Below are 22461 nucleotides of genomic sequence, written 5' to 3'. Positions count from 1 at the left end.
TCCATCTGGCTAAATCCTGCCTGTGACACAGCTTTGCCCAGGAGACCATTTGTGTCAGTTTAACCAACCCCAGGTGATGCCTGTCCCCGTGTCAAAGAGAAACAGCCATTTTGATGAAGGGGTGAGGGCAGACTTGACTGCACTGGGGTCTGGTGTGAACTGAGCCAGTTTCCTGGAAAAAAAAGGCTGCAGACTTTTAAAAAAGGCTGGGTGCGCTAAGGGAAAGGCAGGGAGGGATGTGATGGGCTTGGTCTGTGTGACAAGGCCATTGGATTTGTGAGTTGGCACTTCTCTCCCATCTTTATGGTGGCAGGTGGTGGGGCACATTGACGCAAGGTGCCCACCTGAACGAGGCTCTTCTGGGTATTCACTCTTCAGAGACAGCTTGGGTTGCTCCAATATTTTCTGGCAGTAGTTTCATATCTCAAAGGGCAGCGGAAGGATTTATGATTGCCGGCTTTCTAAAAGTAACTGCTCTAAGAGGGGGTTCAGGGACCTATCTGCTCATCGCCATGCTTTGGCCGGATCAGATTCTGTGAGCGTGCAGCTTTCTCAGGCAGGCACTTTAAGGGGGTCTAGGGTCATCCTGGGTACCTGGCCTGACGCTGCCAGAAGCTGCGCTGGAGTTGGGTCACGTTTCAGTGCAAAGGGCATGGATGGGTCCTCAGGGGCCAGTGATCAGCAGTCCCGCCCTGCCCCTGCCTTGTCTGCAAACTTTGTCTGACTTCCGATTTTACTCTATGGCATTGCCCCTGCAATTCTTCACACAGGAGTGGCACTACTGAATTTAAAAAAAAAAAAAAAAAGTGATTGGTTCTTTTTTATCTGGTGCCTACACATTTTAGTGTCTGAAAGTCCTGTTTTGATGTATGCTGCTCCCAAATACTGATCTGAGAAAGGCATAAAACCAAAAATGTGTTTAATTTGAAAGCTTTTAGGGGCCAACACACTCCTCGATCAAAATAACGGAATGGTTTATATATTGTAATCAACTCATATAAAGTTGATAATTTTAAAATGAGCTAGGTGGAATATTTCCTGAGATCAGCTGTCTACTACTTAAACTACTGATTTTAATACAGTTGACCCTCGAACAACACAGGTTTGAAAAGAATGGGTCCATTTATACATAGTACAGTACTATAAATGTATTTTTCTTATGATTTTAACATATTTTCTTACTTTGTAAGAATACAGTATATAAATCATATAATATACAAAATACATGCCAATCAACAGTTTATCAGTAAGGTTTCCAGTCAACAGGAGGCTATTAGTAAACACATTTTTGGGGAATCATTATAGGTGGATTTTCAACCGTGCAGTGGTGGGGGGCATGCTGGCGCCCTCAGAAGTCCCCCCACACTGTTCAAGGTTCAACTGTAGATCTAAAACTTTTATTTAAATTTTTTAAAAGATTTATTATTTTTTTAAATTTGACAGACGGAGATCACAAGTAGGCAGAGGCAGGCAGAGAGAGAGGAGGAAGCAGGCTCCTTGCTGAGCAGAGAGCCCGATGTGGGGCTTGATCCAAAGACCCTGGGATCATGACCTGAGCCGAAGGCAGAGGCTTTAACCCACTGAGTCACCCAGGTGCCCCAAGATCTAAACTTTTAATGCAAATTAACTAACGTCTTAGCCCTCTCTTTTTCAAGTAGCCCCTAGAAACAAGTATTTGTTTGACGTTTATCTGATATATTTCAGGACAGGAAAAGAAGAAAACGAACCTGAGAGCTAACATTGGCCTAGTTGGACACACGAGGCAACCTTCCACAGATGTCATGTGAGGGCACTCAGTCTTCACAGCCTGTGAGGGAAGTACCATCATCTCTTGGGTTTCAAGGCTGAGCCTGAGGCACAGAGGAGTTAACCTGTTCCCCCACAGGGCAGTAGGATGCTGGGTAGAGCCAGGCCTGGGAGCCAGGCCACCAGGCACCTGGGGCTTGGCGGGAGGGAGGAGGCGCCTTCCCTGGGCTGGTGCACAGACCCCCCACACACCCCGCACCCACAGCTCCCTCATGGAAGTTCACTCAAGTTCATTCTGGCATGAAGGTTTTCAGTATTAAAACTTCCTGCATGGACAGGTGTGAAAGTATGTTGATACGTGATACCTACCGAAGCCTAACTATGGAAAATAAGACCTTGAGATTATGAAAAATATTCATTTACATAAAGTGAAGTCTTGTTCAGAAACTTGTAAGAATTGAAATACATTCTTAAAAGCCCCAAATTTAGGATGATTTTTATTTACAAAACAGGTTCTTTTGTTTTACAAAAATTACAAAAAATGACTCTGAAAAATAGAGATAGCTTCTCAGACTCTTGGGAACTATTTTTAAGCAACCAAGGAGTTGAACTCAGGTTTTCTTCTTTCTAAGAGTTGTAACGGCAACATTCACGAATGCTTTATGTCTTCACAAAAAATCCCACGGCTTCCTCTGGCGGAAAGGGTTCCCCGGTCAGGCTAGAGTCTGGAGGAGCAAGATCTTCTCGTTGATGCAGAACCTGTGCAGCACGACCATCAAGTTCTCGCCACAGCGTGACACCTGGCGCTCCATGGCCAGGCGGAAGTCCTCCTTCACACCCTTGGTGATGCCCCGAGTGACTGTGTGGTGCCTGAGGGCAGCGACAGGGAAACAGAGGGGACACCACAGTTAGTGCCGGCATCCCCGGTCAGTGTTTCTGGGGCAGGTGTAAAACCTGACTGAAATCTAAGTATAAGTAAAAAAATTCAGAAAGGAAGAAAGGCCCTAACCAAATAATCCCCCTGCCCATTCCTTCTCAGAAAGACATAAAACTAGAGAGACGTGTTTCCCACTCAATAAAAGGCTATTTTAAGCATCTAAACGTCTGGTCAAATGCCACTTGCTTTGCTTCTGAACTCTTGCAGCTCTGACACTATGCATCCCTGTGCTGACTTGTGCATGGTTCTGTCCCTTTGGGCCAACTGGGCCCAGTCCACATGGCCACACAGTTCATGTCTGGACAAGCCAGCGGAGCGTGAGCACAGAGGCAGCAGCAGGGAGGAGGGAAGCCAGAACGAGCCCGTCACCACACCGAGTTGGGGCCTGGGGCTCTGCGGGAAGGCTCAGAAAGGCCCGGGGCTTGTGCTCAGCCACTGGGGTTTCTTCCAAGTGCGTCTCTCTCCCGGTGATGCCAGAACAGGACAGCTCTGCTGAGCTCATCCAGACTCACATCTGTTTGAGAAGCTGGAGGAGTTGCAGGTCCCAAGACGAGTCTGGCAGAGGTGGGGAGAGAGAAGCAGACTCACTGAAGAATAGCCAGTGTCCTGCAAAAGCCTGCTGGGCCCAGAGCTGGTCCCCGTGCTCAGGAGAAGGGTCAGTGGGAGCACAAGAAAAGTTCTAGCTATACCCAGAAGCTGTGCTGTGGAGAAGGAGCTCACAAAGGAAATCCCAGAAAACTTAAGATGTCAAATTGAAGAAAGGAAAAATCTAGCAAAATTTGCTGGGTTGTTGAAAGGAGTTTTAACTACAGGGTCAGTACTTCAGTAGGTTTAGACCATTAGAAGGCACCTCCATTCCCCACCTCGACTGCCTAACTTCCCTCAGACACAATGACAGGGATTTCAAATGAGATTTTTATGTATGGGCCAAAACAAAATTGTTGAAACCACTCTAAAATGTTCCTGTTTTTTTTTTTTTTTTTTAAACTTGTGTACTGTTGTATAAAATAAGTACAACAGAAGTCAAAAAGTTGCCATGTAACAGGAGGAAAAACAAAACTAGGCTCTGCCAACTAGTAAAGCTACTCCAGGACAGCCTGCAATGCCCACGGGCATTTGAGAGAACTATGCCAACAGCAGCAGTGCCAGGGAGAAAACACAGTTCTTTGTGGACGTTTCTAGTGAAGTCGGCTGGTTAATTCTGTAACTAGGACATGGTGTCAGTGAGGCTGAGGCCATGAGGCCCACTGAGAATGGGCGTACACCCATGTAGGCCGTCCTGAGATACCGTTCTTCTGGGTCCCAGACTGCAGCCCCTGATGGGAGCCAACCCTTGAGCGACTGAGAGTTACTGGTATTTGCAGACAACAAGCTAAAGGGCTTTGAAAGCTCAAAGCAAACTCTTCCCTTCATGCTAGTAAAAATACAATAAAATGTTGTGTCCTGCTAATCATGGTTCAATGATACTGTTTCTACAGATAAAGCAATACAACTCCATTCTATTTCTATCAGTCTCTATCCCTCTGGTGAGTGTGGCTGAAGAAGAGAATTAGTCAGCTTTTGTGGTTTAAGGACAGGAGAAATCAGCTAATAAATGCAGCATACCAAGGATTTTCAGTTTAGAAAGGGAAGGTCTGGAAAATCAGTGAATGCTGTGCTAAGGCCCGGTTACACCAGAACATCGACACTGGTCACTAATATGGAAATCCATGAATAAAAATTTCCTTAAAATGAGCTTTGGCATCCTTATTTATGACTGAATGCCTTATGTTTTATCAAAAGAGAATCAATCACAACCTAATGCCTCCTAACCTAACGTGTGCTTAATCTAACACAGTTTTATATAACTTTTGTTTTTTTTTTTCTTCCTCCAGATCCATAATGATTTTTAAATCGAACACAAAAACATTGGCAACTTATGGAAAAAAAATAAGAAATGTTACAATATTACAACCAGATGGTTTGCCAAGGAATGCAGAACAAATTAAAAAAATAAATAAAGCATGAAAAAGAGCACTGAGGAACAGAGAGCTGGAAACCATGGGCAGTACAACATGTTGACAGACGGCACACTATGAGCAGTGTTTTCCACGTGGTACCTGTCAGCAGTCTGTATGCTGGGCTGAAGCACAGGTAAGAATTCCTGCTGCAGTAACCCCATGGGAGGACTAGAAGGCCTTTAAAAAACAGCAAACAGCAGCATTCAAACACCCACACCGACTCGCCCTGCACTGCAAAAACAACACGCCAGAGAAAATGCACAAGACTGGAACAGACTATGCGGAAACCCTTGAACCTCCACGGCCCCCCGGGGACACAGCGGTGTCTTTCGGGAGGACGGGAGAAGCTAGCGGTCCTCTCCCTGCACCTGCTGCTGGGGCATGTCCAGAGCATCTTGTGCCTGGGCCCCGAGCTCAGCCCACTCGAGGTCTGGTGTAAAAGCAGCCACCGAGAAAGAGGATGACGAGACGCAATGGAACGGCGGTGCGGAGGGGTCACACTGGAGAAGACACGTTTTTGAATCCAGCCTCCTTCACTCTCCACTCTGCTCAAGCCCCCACCAGAGATGGACTGGGGGGCTTCTGGTAACCATCTTTGCCAGGTCTGAAGCCCCAGACTGAAGAGGCCCTTCTGGGATGACTAGAGGGCCTGGCCATGTTTTTGACCAAGAAAGGCTGAGCCTTAATTTCAAAAAGTATCGAGTAAAGGAACAGACACGGGGAATAAAATGTCTGGGACCCATGGCCTTGCTGAATTCGAAACAAAGAATTAGTGCACAGGACATGGTTTTTTCCATTTTCACCCAATCTAATACAACTAAGATACTGCAAATATTGGCAAAGAACTGTTCTCTATTTTAAAATATGTTAAGGACAAAGTGTCTTTGTTCTGTTGGTCAGGCTCCGGGTGCGCTCAGCATTGGTACTGTACCCGCTAGCGTCCGAGCAGAGCGGGACAGACTCACAACCTTACCCAAGGGAGGGGGTGCTGTACACTTCTCACAACACCTCTGCCCCTCAGCTGGGGGTGCCACCCAAAGGTCTGCAGTGGTTTCAGAGAATTTGTTTGGAACCCAAAGGGGAAGGAATATAGATAGTTTTGCTCAAGATTCGAATTCTTCCCTTCTTAGTAAGAGCTCTCTGGCTTTATGCAGCTTGCTTTTCCTGCTGGTTTGGCAGACGTAATCTGAAATGCAGGCTTCCGATGAACTTTGAGACTCGCACAGTGAAGACTAAGCAAGTTTCTAGAATGTCAGCTCACTAAGTAACAATCCCTATTCTTGCTTCCAAACAGAACAACAGGATTCCTAAGAGGCTTAGTGGTCTTCTCTAGGGTGTTAGAAGGCATTAAAGTTTATATTGACCAAGGTGGGGGAGCCTGCAATTCTCTCTCAAAGCCTGGAAATGCAGGCTGTGTCTCCCTGCCTTGCGCTAAACGACTCTTTACAGTGATATTATCTGGGTGTCCAAGAGCGCCTGCTTCCATTCCTTGTCCTAGGGGTTGTCTGCACAGAACCATGACACTGTTCAGCTTGATACAAACTGGCTACAGAAGAAAGGGTTCAGTACGAGATCCAACTGCTGATTTAGTAAAAGTCGATTCACTCACACTTCCACAGTTAAGCACTATCTGAAGTGAGAGATCATCTATACATTTAACCCTTAGTAAATGCAGGTGATTTGAAGGCTGTTCCTATATCATGATAATTTGTACCGTGAGTGTTAATGTGGGTTAACTAAAAGGCTATTAATATCAGGCATGTTTTATATATCCGGCCTCAAAACCTAGAAATCTTTCATTTTTAAGCCCACAGAAGGGGCTACGTAAGCTCCCATAGCAACAAGTCATCTTTGTTCTCGAACACTGTTAAGAACCATGCAATCATTCCCCCCAGTTCTTCTTCGCGGTCTTAGGGAAGGGAATGGAGACGGGAAGATACGCCTGTCCAGCGCATCTCGCCTAAGCAACCTCATGCAGAAAGGTCTCGTGTTTTCAAAAAAGAGCGTTTGTTCTTTTATTTTAGATGTTTAAAATATCTATTAATCCTATTTACAAGGTGAAGGACAAAAACCCCATTTAATCTTCCCATTCTTCAGAACGGATTCCGTAAGACCCTCTTCTCAATAGGAGTGGTATTTGCGGTCATACATATCCCCAATGCACATTTCGAGCTTCCCCCTCAGCATTTCTAAGGCTCTACAAAGATAGAAAAAGATGTGGATTTTTGCTCTCAACAACTGAAAACTCATTCATTTTGCAACTGAGAGAAAAAGGACAAGCTTTTCAGCCTTAGCAATGCTCCCTTCTCACTCGGGACTCAGTCTCTTGCACTGACTCGGACATGGACTCCTGGCCATGCTGAGTCTGCAGGACGCAAAGGAGGAAGTAGGAAAATAAAGCTGTACGTGGCATTTACAGCACAGAGGATCTATTATCCAAACTACATGAGTACTGAAGGATAGAAGCAAGATTTATGAGCTATTTAAAAATCATAAATGGTCACAACTTCACCTAGATGTGGGAGGGCATGCTTGAGACCAGGCTCCTCACCACTATTTCTCGGGCAGGTGTGTTCTTAGAGACACTAGTCTCTGCTAGTTTCCCTTGCGCTATGCAAGCAAAGACAACTGCTTGGGAAGGCTTCAGATAAATACTGAAATCCAATTTCTAGATAAAGTCTGTAGCTTTTCCTAATCCACTACAACTTTAATTAAGCATGGCTCTTTCTTAATTAAAAGCGTTCTCTATCTAACCAGAAATTTATAGGATTAGCCTGTACATTTTGGAGATGAAAAGATAACAGGAATGAGGCTTTCGCTTAGAGGGAAGGTTTCCAAAGTGACAGAAATATCCCAGTTTAAACAATGTTTTATCAGAAATGTAGTTAAGGAAACACCAAATTGCAAAAGGTACCCAGAATCAAATCTACTCTCTCAAAAATGGAGACCAGGTTTGGATTCCTTTTTTTTTTTTGAGATTTCCCAAAGCTATAGAAACTTACAAATATTTCCTACAAGCACACGAAAGGTGAGCATGTAGCGTGGAAGAGTGAGACAGCATGCTTACTTGATCAGCATCCCTTGATTGGGCAGTAATTCCAGATGAATTTTCCCACCTTCCTGAGTTCTTAAGTAGGCGAATTCCTCCAGCATATCGATATCTGCAGGCCAGGTTCAGGTTAACCACGTTCAGAAACAAGGTGCCCTATCTCTCAGAGGAGGACCGGGCGGGCAGTGACCAAGTAAATTGCCCACAGCCACCCAGCCAACCAGAGTTAGTACTGGAACCCAGGGCGATCTGATTCCCAAACGAACAATTCTTTTTTTTTTTAAGATTTTATTTATTTATTTGTCAGAGAGAGAGCGAGAGCGAGCACAGGCAGGCAGAGTGGAAGGCAGAGTCAGAGGGAGAAGCAGGCTCCCTGTGGAGCAAGGAGCCCGATGTGGGACTCGATCCCAGGACACTGGGATCATGACCTGAGCCGAAGGCAGCTGCTTAACCAACTGAGCCACCCAGGCGTCCCCCAAACGAACAATTCTTGTACCAACCAGACTACCTCTTAACAATAAGTAGGTTCCTCCTACAGATGCTAACTGAACAGATTCTGTACGGCCCTAATAGAAAACTCTTTTGTTTTCTTTATAAAAAATGAAAGGGGCAGTGGGGGTGTTGAATCCCCAGAAACAGTTACGTATCTTCCTAGGCCCTTGGACAAGACAGCACATTCCTCACAACTCGAAGGTGGTCTTTCCGTACCAACAGTATGAAACCCAACACTCCCTACGGCCGGAAGCCGCTGCTGGGCTGGGAGCACGTGTGGCGAGTTCTCAGTGGCAGCTATGACGCCTGTGACTTGGGAGAGGCCCCAGGAGGCCCTGTGCTGACAGATGAAGGCCAATGAACATTCTAGTCTGTGCCCTCACCAGCCACTCTCGGCCTCTCAGGAACTGGAAGGCTCTTCATGTAGGCATCCTGGGTACCTGCCTAGAAGTCACCTGAGGTGGAAAGTGTGACTGAGCTACTCATGTTCCTGATTCGGTGCACCACCTCTGTGAAGCCTTTCAGGACTCTCATGAGAAACCGACTGCCACAGGCCCATTTTTACTCATCATTCTCTCTCTCTTCCCCCAAAGTAGAGTGAAAATCAGTATTTCTATCTGGAATGATTCATTCACTTCTGTAACATGCATTTATTCTTTAAAAAAAAAAAAAAAAGTAAGAATTTCTTATGCTTACACAGGAAAAAGGATACTTGTAACATAGTTGAAAAAGTTCTCGTATTGGAAGTTTCCTTGTTGGCAAATCTTATTGACAGCTTTCAAGAAAAGATTCTCTCCCCGCGGCCACTCTTGCTGAAGCAAGACGATCACGTGGCCCAGCGCCATGTCGTCCCTGCTGTCGGTGAAAGCCCGGAGCTGCAAGACAAGGATTTGTGCAGACACGGAACGGAAAGGAAATCACGGGTGATCGTAAATATACCAAATATCACTTCCTGAAAAAATGCTGCTATGTGAAAATATGTGATCTAGGGAACAGAGGAGAACACATACCCGCCGTGCAAACAACATAAGGGCTTCTGAAGGGCGGTGAGTCCTAACCCAGAAGCCCGGGGTCCCCTGCTGGGAACAAGGTCACTAGCAGTGTGCGGGAGCTGGCCGTGACGGGCAGGCCTGAAGCTCCGGCTTTGGGAAAAGGGCGATAGAAGCTGAGTGGCTGTGTGTGGCAAAGACAAGAATCTGGGGATTTCTTTGAAGGGGGAGGGCGGGTCAAGGGTGGGCCAGAAGGCTGGGGAGAGAGAAAGGTTTGGGAGAACACGGACTGGGGAGCAGAAAGCAGTGAGCAACAGGGGAGGGAGTGGCAGTGAAATGCAGAACCGGCCCAAGGACTCAGCGAGCAGCTAAGCCCCAAATCACACTTTAATCTAATAGTTTCTGTTGCCCCAAGGGATTCTGACCATGAGTGAAGTCTGAGAATTACAGCCCTAAAGCAGAGACCAGATGCTGCTGTTCTCTTGCTCACACACCTTGGTGAAATGCACACAAAGGCTCGGCTCTACCTGCAGCCAAGGGCCTGGGGTTCTTCTGACAGCCTGGAAACCTTCCTGGCTCTGTGGGGTTCATCCTAAGGCCTGAAACGCTTCCACCTGCTACGTCTTTAGGATAACAAACTTGCCATCCCTCTATGAACCCAATGGCATTTGCAATTTTTCTTCTAGCTCATATATTCTGACATACATAAATTCATAAAATATTTACTGATCATCACTAGAGGCAGGTTATTCGGGTAACTGTCCCAAGCCTCTACAGTTACTATTTATTCATTGCTAGCTCCTGCGCTCTCTCGATGCCACCAAGTCACTCCAGATCATCAGAAGTGTTCCAAATTAAATTTTGCCGATGCTAATCAGTCTCCAGCTTACCTTAAAGCAAGCCAGCATCAGATGCAGGCAGTAGGGCATGAGGGCCTTGCTGGTACAAGGCAGCAACTTCAGATCAGAGCCTGTGCACAAAAGGGCACAACAGGTCTGTTATTAGTGAAGAAAAGGGCTTTGGAAAGTATATATTTAAGACGTTTCCCAGAAAAAAATATAAGCAACAGTCATAGGATTTCAAATATAGTTAAACCACGACTATATTTCGTGACAGTGAAACTGTCACGTTTTTCATGGTTTTTGAATGATCTCCGGATTTATCAATCTTCTTTCCTAACCTTGCTTAAATACTTTTTATTATAAAACATTTCAAATGTAGAGAAACAAACACAGGTGTTTGTAATACTGTGCTCAACACTCAGCTTATAAAATGTTAATGTTTTCCTTTATTTTTTAAAAAAATTTAAAAGGTTTTATTTATTTATTTGACAGAGAGACACAGTGAGAGGGATAACAAAAGCAGGGGGAGTGGGAGAGGGAGAAGCAGGCTTCCTGCTGAGCAGTGGGAGCAGATACGGGGCTTGATCCCAGGATCCCAGGATCATAACCTGAGCCAAAGGCAGATGCTTAACAACTAAGCCCACCCAGGCACCCCATTAACATTAACATAAAGTATCACAAATTTAGTTGAAGCCTCTTGTGTACCTTTGCAGCTGCCCTCTTCCCTTCTCCCCGAAGTATTATTCTCACTGCACTGGTTTTCATTCCTCAGCAACAGAGGAAAGTTGTGCAAGTTTTTAGTCTACTATATAAATGGTGTCATATTGTATGCGTCCTTCTGCAAACCGTTTTTGATATGAATACCAATAGCTCTAGTTCATTGATTTTCAATGTTTATACAGTATTCTATTTACATGACACAATACATTTACCCATTCTTTTATGGTAGACAGGGGGATTTCCATTTTTTCACTATTACAAACAATGTTAAAATAAACATTCTTTTTTTTTTTTTTTTTTTAAAGATTTTATTTATTTATTTGACAGAAATCACAAGTAGACAGAGAGGCAGGCAGAGAGAGAGAGGGAAGCAGGCTCCCTGCTGAGCAGAGAGCCCGATGTGGGACTCGATCCCAGGACCCTGAGATCATGACCTGAGCCGAAGGCAGCGGCTTAACCCACTGAGCCACCCAGGCGCCCTTAAAATAAACATTCTTATATAGATTTTCTTGTGCACTTGTGGGGAAAAAAAAAAAACCCTTAGGCAACAGTTTTCAAACCGAGACCTTAATCTTTTCCTTTCTGGCATGTGTTCTTTATATCCTAAATCCTTCTCTACCCTAAGGATGAAAGTAGCAAGAAATCATGGAGATCCTGTACACGCATAATTACACGTTCATGTGTCTAAAACAGAAGGTTCAAGAAATACAATTTGCCCCTTTCACAGGAGATCTCATTTTAATATTATATTCTATCTCATTAAAAAAAGAGAATGGTTGAAATTCATGACCTGGGAGGTGAGGACCCAACTTTGAAAAGCACTGATCTAAGGGATTTAACTAGAAGACCTATGTAACTGGGTAATGAGATGTTTGACCTGGAATGATTAAATTGGTCTCCATAGTGATGGTATAAGTTTATATACCTTCCAGAAAGAGATGGACAATTTGTGTCTTCACATCCGATAGTCAGTACTGCCACCCTGCATTCTGACCTGTCTGATATGGTAGCTTACTGTTTTTTAACCCAAATTTCTCACATTATTAATGGGTCCCTTCCAATGGTTTCTGGTCATTTGGATTTCTCCTTGTATGAATCTGTTGTTTGTATTCTTTGCCTGTTTTTCTATGACAGGTTGTCTGGTTGGCTGGTTGTTTCTTACTGGTTTGAAGGAGCTCTTTCAAAATCCTGGATACAAAGTTCTTGTTGATTCTCCATGCTGTGTAAATTTCTTGCAGGCTATGGCTTATCCTGTCACTTTGTCACAGTATCTGTCACAGTTGTTGATATTTTATCATTTTTTTTTAAAGATCTTATTCATTTATTTGACACACAGAGAGAAATCACAAGCAGGCAGGCAGGCAGGCAGAGAGAGAGGGAGAAACAGGCTCCCCGCTGAGCAGAGCACCTGACGCAGGGCTCCATCCCAGGACCCTGAGATGATGACCTGAGCTGAAGGCAGAGGCTTAACCCTCTGAGCCACCCAGGCGCCCCACTGTTGCTATTTTAATTTAATGGTACTAAATTTACTTATCTTTTCCTTTCTGTTGTGTGGTTTTTGTAGCCTAATCATTCTCTACCTGTAAGGCCCAAAGAATCCTTTCTTCTAAAAGCTTGAAAGTTTTACTTTTCATTTTTAAATCTTAAAATTTAAATAATTTTTGTGTAGTGGGAAGGCATGATCACATTTTTATTATTTTTATACTTGGATCAATTGCCTTACTACCACTTATTGGATAAACTCATTCTTGGCCCACTGAATTACAATACCACCTGTTTCTTAGTTCTCTGTTGTGTTCCATTAGTCAGTCTCTATGCCAACACTATACTACCTCTATTAAAGTAAGTCTTGAAGTCAGCTAGGTCCGGTCTTAAGCTACCTGATCTGCTTCTGTTTCAGAGACACTATTTCTGAAGGGATCTGGGCCGTATCTTCTTCTTCTTCTTTTTTTAAAGTCCTCCATGTACCTTAAACACTTTCAGTAATAATCAAGACTGTCATGCTTTTGTCTTTTAGTTATGGCGAACTGGGTGGGGGCATGGGGAGGGGACATGGAGCCCTTATTGTAAAAACAGAAAAAAGGTAGCCCAAGTTTTTAATTATGGCGAACTGGGTGGGGTGCTTTTGTCTTTTAGGAAAATTTTAGTGTCCTAATAAATCTACCTACCAGTCACAAAGACCTTTTCTTCTTTTTTCAAAAATGAAAATAAATGTTTACTTAAAATTATCTATTATACCATATTGTTTGCTTTTCTGTTACATATTACTTATTTTTTAAGTTCAACTAGCCAACATGTACATTAGTTTCAGATGTAGTGTTCAATAATTCATCAGTTGCATACCCAGTGCTCATCACATCACGTGCCCTCCTTAATGCCCATCACCCAATTACCCCATTCCCCCACTCACCTCCATTCCAGCAACCCTCAATGTGTTTCCTATACTTAAAAGTTTCTCATGGTCTCATGGTTTTTTTTCCTCTCTGATGAATTCCCATTCAGTTTTCCCTCCCTTCCCCCATGATCCTCTGTACTGTTTCTTATATTCCACTTAAGAGTGAAACCATATGTTAATTGTCTTTCTTTTCTTTTGCTTAGTATAATACCCTCCAGTTCCAGGTCTATGTAAATGGTAAGTATTCATCCTTTCTGATGGCTGAGTAGTAATTCATCACATATATAATCATATCTATATATGATTATATATATACATACTGTTTTCTTTATCTGTTTATCTGCTGATGGACATCTTGGCTCTTTCCGTAGTTTGGCTATTGTGGACATTGCTGCTATAAACACTGGGGTACAGGAGCCCCTTTGATCACTATGTTTGTATCTTTGGGTTAAATACCCAGTACTGCAACTGCTGGTCATAGAGTAGCTCTATTTTTAAGTTAAGGAACCTCTGTACCTTTTTCCAGAGTGGCTACATCAGCTTGCGTTCCGACCAACAGTATAGGAGGGTTCCCCTTTCTCCGCATCCTCGCCAATACCTGTTGTTTCCTGAGTTGTTAATTTTAGCCATCCTGACTGGTGTAAAGTGGTATCTCCTTGTGGTTTTGATTTGTATTTCCCTGATGCCCAAGGATGTGGAGCATTTTTTCATGTGTCTGTCGCCCGTTTGTATGTCTTCTTTGGAGAAATGTCTGTTCACATCTTCTGCCCATATCTTAACTGGATTGTTTTTTGGGTGTTGAGCTTGGTAAGTTCTTTATAGATCTTGGATACTGGCCCTTTATCTGATATGTCATTTGCAAGTATCCTCTCCCATTCTGTAGCTGTCTTTTGGTTTTCCTGTTTCCTTTGCTGTGCAGAAGATTTTTAATTTCGATGAAGTCCCAATAGTTCATTTTTGCTTTTGTTTCACTTGCTTTTGAAGACATGTCAAGCAAGAAGCTGCTGTGGCCAGTGTCAAAGAGGTTACTGCCTACGTTCTCCTCTAGGATTTTGATGGATTCCTGTCTCACACTGAGGTCTTTCATCCATTTTGAGTCTAATATTTTTTTGTGTGGTGTAAGAAAATGGTGCAGTTTCATTCTTCTGCATGTGGCTGTCCAATATTCCCAACACCATTTGTTGAAGAGACTGTCCTTTTTCCATTGGATATTCTTTCCTGCTTTGTCAAAGATTAGTTGACCAGAGAGTTGAGGGTCAATTTCTGGGTTCTCTATTCTGGTTCATTGACCCATGTGTCTGTTTTTGTGCCAGTACCATACTGTCTTGATGATGACAGCTTTGTAATAGATCTTGGAAGTCTGAAATTGTGAAGCCATCAGCTTTAGTTTTCTTTTGCAATATTCCTCTGGCTATTTGGGGTCTTTTCTGCTTCCATACGAATTTTAGGATTGTTTGTTCCAGCTTTGTGAAAAATGTTAATGTATTTTGACAGGGACTGCACTGAATGTATAGATTGCTCTGGGTAGCATAGACATTTTAACGGTATTTATTCTTCCAGTCCATGAGGCTAGAATGTTTTTCCGTATCTTTGTGTCTTCCTCAATTTCTTTCATAAATGTCCTGTAGTTTTTAGAATACACATCCTTTACCTCTTTGGTTAAGTTTATTCCTAGGTATCTTATGGTTTTTGGCACAATGGTAAATGGGGTCAATTCCTTAAATTCTCTCTTGTTAGTGTACAGAAATGCAACTGACTTCTGTGCATTGATTTTATATCCTGCCATGTTGCTGAATTCCTGTATGAGTTCTAGCAATTTTGGGATGAAGTCTTTTGGGTTTTTCACATGAACTATCATGTCATCTGCAAAAAGAGAGAATTGAGAGAATTTGACTTCTTTGAAAATCTGAATGCCTTTTATTTCTTCTTCTTGTCTGACTGCGGAGGCTGGGACCTCTATCTAGTACTATGTTAAACAGCAGTGAAGAGAATGGACATCCCTGTCGTATTCCTGACTTTAGAGGAAAAGCTCTCAGTTTCTCTCCATTGAGAATGATATTCACTATGGGCTTTTTGTAAATGGCTTTTATGATATTGAGGTATGTTCCCTTTATCCCTACACTGTGGAGAATTTTAATCAAGAAAGGATGCTATTTTGTCAAATGCTGTTTCTGCATCAATTGAAAGGATCATACAGTTCTTGTCCTTTCTTTTATGAATGTGATGTATCATGCTGTTGATTTGCAAATGTTGAACCAGGCTTGCAGCCTAGGAATAAATCCCACTTGGTCATGGTGAATAATCCTTTTAATGTACTGCTGGATCCTACTGGCTAGGATCTTGGTGAGAATTTTGGCATCCATGTTCATCAGGGAAATTGTTCTGTAATTCTCCTTTTCGATGGGGTCTTTGTCTGACTTTGGGATCAAGGCAATGCTGGCCTCCCATAGAACGAGTATGGAAGTTTTCCTTACTTTTTTTTTTTTTTTAAAAGAACAGCTTCAGAAGAATTAGTTCTTCCTTCTACTAGAATTAGTTCTTCCTTCAATGTCTAGTAGAATTCCCCTGGGAAGCCATCCAGCCCTTGACTCTTGTTTTTGGGAGATTTTTGATTACTGCTTCAATTTCCTTGTTGGTTATGGCTCTATTCAGGTTTCCTATTTCTTCCTGTCTTGGTAGTTTATAAGTTTATAAGTTTCCAGATTTCCAGATTTCCATTTCTTCCAGATTGCCTAAACTGCTGGCATATAGTTGCTCATAATATGTTCTTTTTTCTTTCTTTCTTTCTTTTTTTGGTTAAAGATTTTATTTATTTGACAGACAAAGATCGCAAGTAGGCAGAAGAGGCAGGCGGGGGCAGGGGAGGGGAAGCAGGCTCCCCGTCGAGCAGATAGTCTGATGCAGGGTTCCATCCCAGGACCTGGGATCATGACCTGAACTGAAGGCAGAGGCTTTAACCCACTGAGCCACCCAGACACCCGCTTATAATATGTTCTTAAAATTATTTTTATTTCCTTGGTGTTGGTTGTGATCTCTCCTCTCTCATTCATGATTAATTTGAGTCCTTTCTCTTTTTTGGGGGGTAAGTCTTAAAGATATATTTTTTTCAGACATTTTTTTAAAAGTCATTTTTTAATTTAGATCTTTTTAATTCTTCCAAAAACTACCTTTTAATTTCATTGATCTATTCTACTATTCTTTTGGTTTCTATCTCACTGATTTCTGCTCTAATCTTTATTATTTCTCTTCTGTACTCAGTTTAGATTTTATTTGTTGTTCTTTCTCCAGGTCTTTTCAGTGTAAGGTTAGTGTGTTTATTTGAGACTTTCCTAGTTTTCTTTTTTTAAAAGATTTTATTTATTTATTTGACAGAGATCACAAGTAGGCAGAGAGGCAGGCAGAGAGAGAGGGGAGAAGGAGGCACCCCGCTGAGCAGAGAGCCCAATGCGGGGCTCGACCCCAGGACCCTGGGATCATGACGTGAGCTGAAGGCAGAGGCTTTAACCCACTGAGTCACCCAGGCGCCCCAGAAAATTTCCTAATTTTCTGAGAAAGGTTTGTATTGCTATGTATTTCCCTCTTAGGACCACCTTTGCTGTTGTGTTTTCATTTTCATGAGTTTTAAAAATTCTTCTTGTATTTTCTGGTTGACCCATCCATTCTTTAGTAGGATGTTCTTTAACCTCCAAGTGTTTGAATTATTTCCAAATTTCCTGTTGTAACTGAGTTCAATTTTCAAAGAATTGTGGTCTGAAAATTTGTAGGGAATAATCCCAATCTTATGCTACCAGTTGAGACCTGATTTGTGACCCAGTATGTGAACCATTCTGGAGTATGCTCCATGTGTACTTGAGAAGAATGTGCATTCTCTTGCTTTAGGAAGAAATGCTCTGTATATATCTGTGAAGTCCATCTGGTCCAATGTGTCATTCAAAGCCCTTGTTTTCTTCTTGATATTCTGCTTAGATGATCTGTCCATTGCTATGAGTGGGGTGTTGAACTCCCCTACTATTACTGTATTATCAATGTGTTTAATTTGGTTATTAATTGGTTTATATAATTGTCTGCTCCCAAGGTAGGAGAATATTTATGATCGTTATATCTTCTTGTTGGATAGACAGTTTAAGTGTGATTTAGAGTCCTTCTTCATCTCTTTGGTTTAAAATCTAATTTGTCTGATATGAGGACTGCTACCCCAGCTTTCTTTCAATGTCCATTAGTATGATAAATGGTTCTCCATCCTCTCACTATCAATTGGGAGGTGTCTTTAGGTCTAAAATGAGTCTCTTGTAGATAGCATATGGATGGCTCTTGCTTTTTTAAATTCCATCTGATACAATGTGTCTTCTGTTCACAGCATTTAGCCCAATTACATTCAGTAACTATCAAAAGACAATGAATTTAGTGCCATTGTATTACCTGTAAAGTCCCTGTTCTGTAGATTGTCTCTGTTTCTTTCTGGTTCATGTTACTTTTGGGCTCTCTCTTTGCTTACAGGATCCCTTTTAATATTTCTTGCAGGGCTGCTTTAGTAATCACAAATTCTTTTAGTTTGTTTGTCCTAGAAGCTCTTTATCTCTCTTTCCATTCTGAATGACAACCTTGCTGGATAAAGTATTCCTGGCTGCATGTTTTTCTCATTTAGTACCCTGAATGTATCATGCCAACACCTTCTGGCCTGCCAGGTCTCTGTGGATAGGTCTGCTGCCAGTTTAATATTCCTACTCCTGTAGGTTAAGAACCTCTTGTCTGGAGCTGCTTTCAAGATTTTCTCTTTATCGCTGAAGTTTGCAAGCTTCACTAATGCATGTTGGGATGACGATTTATTTTTATTGATTTTGGAGGGGTTTCCTTCCCCATATTAGCTAAGTTCTCAGCTACAATTTACTCAAATATACTTTCTGTCCCTCTCTATTCTTCCTCTGGGACCACAATAATCCAAATATTGTTTCGCTTTATGGTTTTGCTGATTTCTCAAAGCCTCCCCTCATGGTCCACTAGTTGTTTTTCTTTTCTGCTCAGCTTCCTTCCTTTCCATCATCTTGTTTTCTCTATCACTAACTCTCTCTTCTGCCTCATCTACCCAAACTGTTAGAGCATCCATTTTTATACTGCATCTCAGTTAAAGCATTTTTTAAAAAAGATTTTATTTATTTGACAGAGAGAGAGACAGTGAGAGAGGGGATACAAGCAGGGGAAGCAGGAGGGGAGAAGCAGGCTTCCTGCTGAGCAGGTAGCCTGAGGCGGGGCTCGATCCCAGGACGCTGGGATCAGGACCTGAGCTGAGGGCAGATGCTTAACGACTGAGTCACCCAGGTGCCCCTCAGTTAAAGTATTTTTAATTTCAACCTGATTAGATCTCAGTTCTGCACTAAGAGATTCTCTAGAGCTTTTTATGCTTTTTTCAAGCCTAGCTATTAACTTTGTAATTGATATCCTGAATTTCACCTCTGATATCTTACTTGTATCAATACTGCTTAGATCTGTAGCAGAGAATTACCTCTGGTTCTTTCTTTTGTTGTGAATTCCTCCTTCTAGTCATTTTGCCCAGAGAAGAATGAATGAGTGAGAGAACAAAATAAAAAATATCAACCCCAACCCAAGACAAATACACACTAGAAAAGTCTGAAAAGGTCAGAAACCAAAAAAGAAAAGAAAAAGGAAAAAAAAGAAAAAAAGAGAAAAAGGAGAGAATATAATTTCCCAGGTGGACAAAACAGAGCAATCCACTTGGTCCTGGGTGTATTTTGGTCTGTTTGTTAGAAGACACTAAATCCCCAAATTGTAAAGAACACAAAACATATATATACAAAAATAAAAATTAATACAGGGAAAGGAAGCCAAAAAGGAAGACTATATTTATAAAATGTAATTATAAAAATTAAAAAAAAAGAAAAGTCTTCGAGAGTTGCTCCAATAAGAAACTAGTTGAGAAGGAAAAAAAAAAAGAAAAGGAAAATTTAAACTGAAAAATAAACGAATCATGAGGAAAGAAACCCTTGAATTCTATATACTATTTTCCCTATCCCTGGAGTTTGGCAGTTCTGTGTGCTCTGTAAACTTGGCATCTGCCTGATGTTCCAGTTGATCTTCCGGGGGAAGGGCCTGTCACCCTGATTCTCGGGTGTCTTTGCCTGGGGAGAGCAGCACTGCCCCTTGCTAGGGCATGGGCTCTGAGTAAGCCGTTTCCAGTTGCTTTATGTGGTTTTTGTTCCCGAAAGGCTTTCTGTGCCACTCTAGATGAGAATAAAAATGGGTCGATCTCCAGCATTGGAGCTGAAAGACTGCGGTCCCTCTCCCTTTAAGGAAACCCTAAGGGAAAAGCAGTCTACATTTTTGTGTGTACCAAACTCTGCAGGCTCCTGTGGCTTGCATACCCATCAATTTTCCCAGGGGAGGGAGGAAGGTTGCTCTAAGCCTGCTGCGTCCCCCACATGGGCAGCAATACTTTTTTTTCCAAAAAAGTGTTATCATTTTAGCTTTCCATTTAGTCTCGGCTCCATCTCAAATTGGTTTTAGTAATTAATGTGACACAAAGCTTGAGGATCCTTTTTCTTTCTACACCAGAGGTCCTTTGTTCCAGCACCAATTGGCTCAAAAGGCCTTCCTTTCTCCAAAGAATTGGTCTGGTGCCTTCACTGAAAATCATTTGACCATATCTGTACAGGTCTCTTTCTGGATTTTCTACTCTTATGCCAATACTGTCTGGATAACTGTGGCTTTCTATTAGAAGTCTTGCTATCAGGTGGGTAAGTTGTCCAGTTTTGTTATCTTTTTCAAAACCGTTTTAGCTAGATTGCACTTCCCTATAGATTTTAGAATTGAATTTGTCAATTTCTATAAAAAAAAAAAGTCTGCTGGGATTTTGACTGGGATTGCACTGAGTCTGTAGGTACTTTTGGGGAGAACTGGAACCCTAACATGAGTATTCTAATATGAGTCTTCCAACCTATGAACATGATTTTGCACACTTTTCAATAAATTTTTCCCAAAGTATTTAATGGTTTTTGAGGTTATTCTATTTGGAGATTCTGTAGGCTTTTCTAATATAGCCACATATGTAGCTATAGTCATACCTGTGAACGAAGACAGCAGTCTTCAACCTTTATGCATCCTTTTTCTTCCCTATTGTGCTAGCTACAAGGTGCAGCATGCTGAATTGAAGTGGTAAAAGCAAACACTCTTGTATCGTTGCTGATTTTGGGGAAAGTATTTGCTATTTCATAGTTAAGGATGATGCTGAGAACAACTATTTCTAGCTTGCTCAGATTTTTTTTTTAAAACCATGAATGATAAATGCAAACGTAATGGAACCTATCTGCTAAGAGAATCAGGATTTTTCGCCTTTACTGTGCTAAAGTGGTGATATTACAGGGACTGATTTTCTACGTTAAAACAACTTTGCATTCCCACTCTACCTGATCATATGTGTTATCCTTCCTATATGCTGCTGTATTTAATTTGCTAACATTTTTTGAGGACTTTGGGAATCTATGTTTATGATGGATATTGGCCTTTAATGTCCTTTTCTGGCAATGCTCTTATTTGGTTTTGCTGTTAGGGTTATGTTTGCCTTAAAAACTGAATTGGGAAGCATTCCCTCTTTCTCTATTTTCTCCAAGAGTATGTGTAGGATAGGTGTTATTTCTTCCTAAGTGCTAGAGAGAATTCACCAATGAAGCCATTTCAATCTGGAGTTCTGTGGGAAAGTTTCTGATAATAATTTAATTTCTTTGATAGATGTAGAACATTCATATATTCTATTTCATTCTGTTTCAGTTTTGGCAAGTTGTGTTTCTCAAGGAATTTTTCCATTTCCTCTAAATTGTTGAATTTATTGGTATAGAGTTATTAGTAATTTATTCTCTTAGCGTCCTTTTGATTGCAGTAGGATCTGCAGTGACAATTCTTCTTTCATTCCTGCTATTGGTAACTTGTGCTCACTTTCTTCCCGATTAATCTTGTTAGGAATTTATCTTTTTTTTTTCTTTCAAAAAAAAAAAACAACTTTTAGCTTTATTAATTTCCTTGATTTTATTTTCTATTGCATTGATTTCTGCACTTATTATTTCCTGTCTTCTACTTTCTTTAGGTTTCATTTGCTTACCTTTTTCTAACTTCTAATGTAGAAACTTAGAACCCTGACAGTGAATCTCTTTTCCTTTCTTATATAAGCATCACAACTAAATTTATGTAAGTTTTCAAGCAATGTGTTCTTTGAGGTGAAGCTCAAAATAGCCTGAGAGGGAACTGACAGGAGATACTTCTTAACTAATCATTCCCAAGTTTTCTGAGAATTGGTAGAGATAAGAAAAGGAGTTCAGGATATTCCGCAGAGATAACAAACTTAGGAAATGAAGAAAACTTTGAAAGAAAGATTTACAGCTGCTTATGAAATCGGTGCCAAGGACAAGCTTGGCAAGAGATTAACTTTTTGTACAGTTTGTCAAATCCCTCAGATCACATAGTATTATTTCATCAGGAATTGTAAAGAATTTCCCAGCCTTGGGTCCTAGAGCCATATTACAAAATAAGAATAAAACTTGCACTGTACCTTTTCTAAATTTGGGCTTTATTTTTGAGGGTTCTTCCTGTGATTTGCCTCCATCTTGAATGGGGAGTACCATGTAGCACATCAAATCAAGGACTTTTTCACATGTCATCTAAAAAAGATCAGATGAAAAGGTACCAATCTGAAATTTTCTCATTGAAAGCAAATCAACAGAATACTAATATATGTGTAGCGGACGACTGGGCAACGTATGCACATGGAGGTCTGTAGCACTATCTCAAGACTCTGTGAGACCATTACCGTTTGCTCAACAGCAAAAATGTAGAAAAGGTAACTGAGATTGAATCGAGGTACTAGACTTTTGGGGGAATAATAACTCCTTCTTTGCTGTTAAAACGAAAAAACAAAAATGAAAAATCAGTAAAGTATTAACTAAACCCCCAATGCGTTTAACAGCACAGCGGCATCCAAAAGAAGTAGGCCCATCTTAAAGGCATTCACTAACTCACTGAATAGAAAAATCAACAAAATGGGACACGGAGTACTGAAACACACGGTCTGATATAGAGCATAATGTAAAATGAAGGAGAAACAAGGTAGGAAGATTTTCCTTATCTCAGCCTTAAAGGGAGGGAAGAATTTAGAATGTGAAAAAGAGAAAAAAGGGTTTTAGTGGAGGAGAGAAAGCTGTGGGGAAGGGCTGGGTATGGTTTAGGTGATTAGGTGAGGGGAAGGAGGGCGGGGTTTAGGCAGTAACACAGACAGAGCCAGCCTGATGT

General features: G+C 41.7%; 1 protein-coding gene across 6 annotated transcripts in view; it reads right to left on the bottom strand.

Annotated features, from left to right (window-relative positions):
* Positions 1–2216: 2216 nt before the first annotated feature.
* Positions 2217–22461, bottom strand: part of INTS10 (integrator complex subunit 10) — a 38157-nt gene continuing 17912 nt past the window's right edge. For 2 of the 6 annotated variants that reach the window (XM_013047424.2, XM_013047425.2), the window contains exons 13-18: positions 21725–21833; positions 10104–10183; positions 8937–9099; positions 7751–7844; positions 4783–4860; positions 2217–2616 (exon numbers count right to left, since the gene is read on the bottom strand). In XM_013047424.2, coding sequence (XP_012902878.1) covers positions 2460–2616; positions 4783–4860; positions 7751–7844; positions 8937–9099; positions 10104–10183; positions 21725–21833 — 681 coding nt within the window. In that variant the 3' untranslated portion in view covers positions 2217–2459. The other 4 variants (XM_013047426.2, XM_004775725.3, XM_045070977.1 and 1 more) reach the window with 3 other exon arrangements.

The sequence above is a fragment of the Mustela putorius genome, unplaced genomic scaffold, assembly GCF_011764305.1.
Source record: "Mustela putorius furo isolate JIRA1106 unplaced genomic scaffold, ASM1176430v1.1 tig00003976_pilon_pilon_pilon, whole genome shotgun sequence".
In the NCBI taxonomy this organism is placed as follows: domain Eukaryota; kingdom Metazoa; phylum Chordata; class Mammalia; order Carnivora; family Mustelidae; genus Mustela; species Mustela putorius.
Note: the sequence above shows the minus strand (reverse complement) of the source record. Positions and strands in the feature narration are given on the sequence as shown.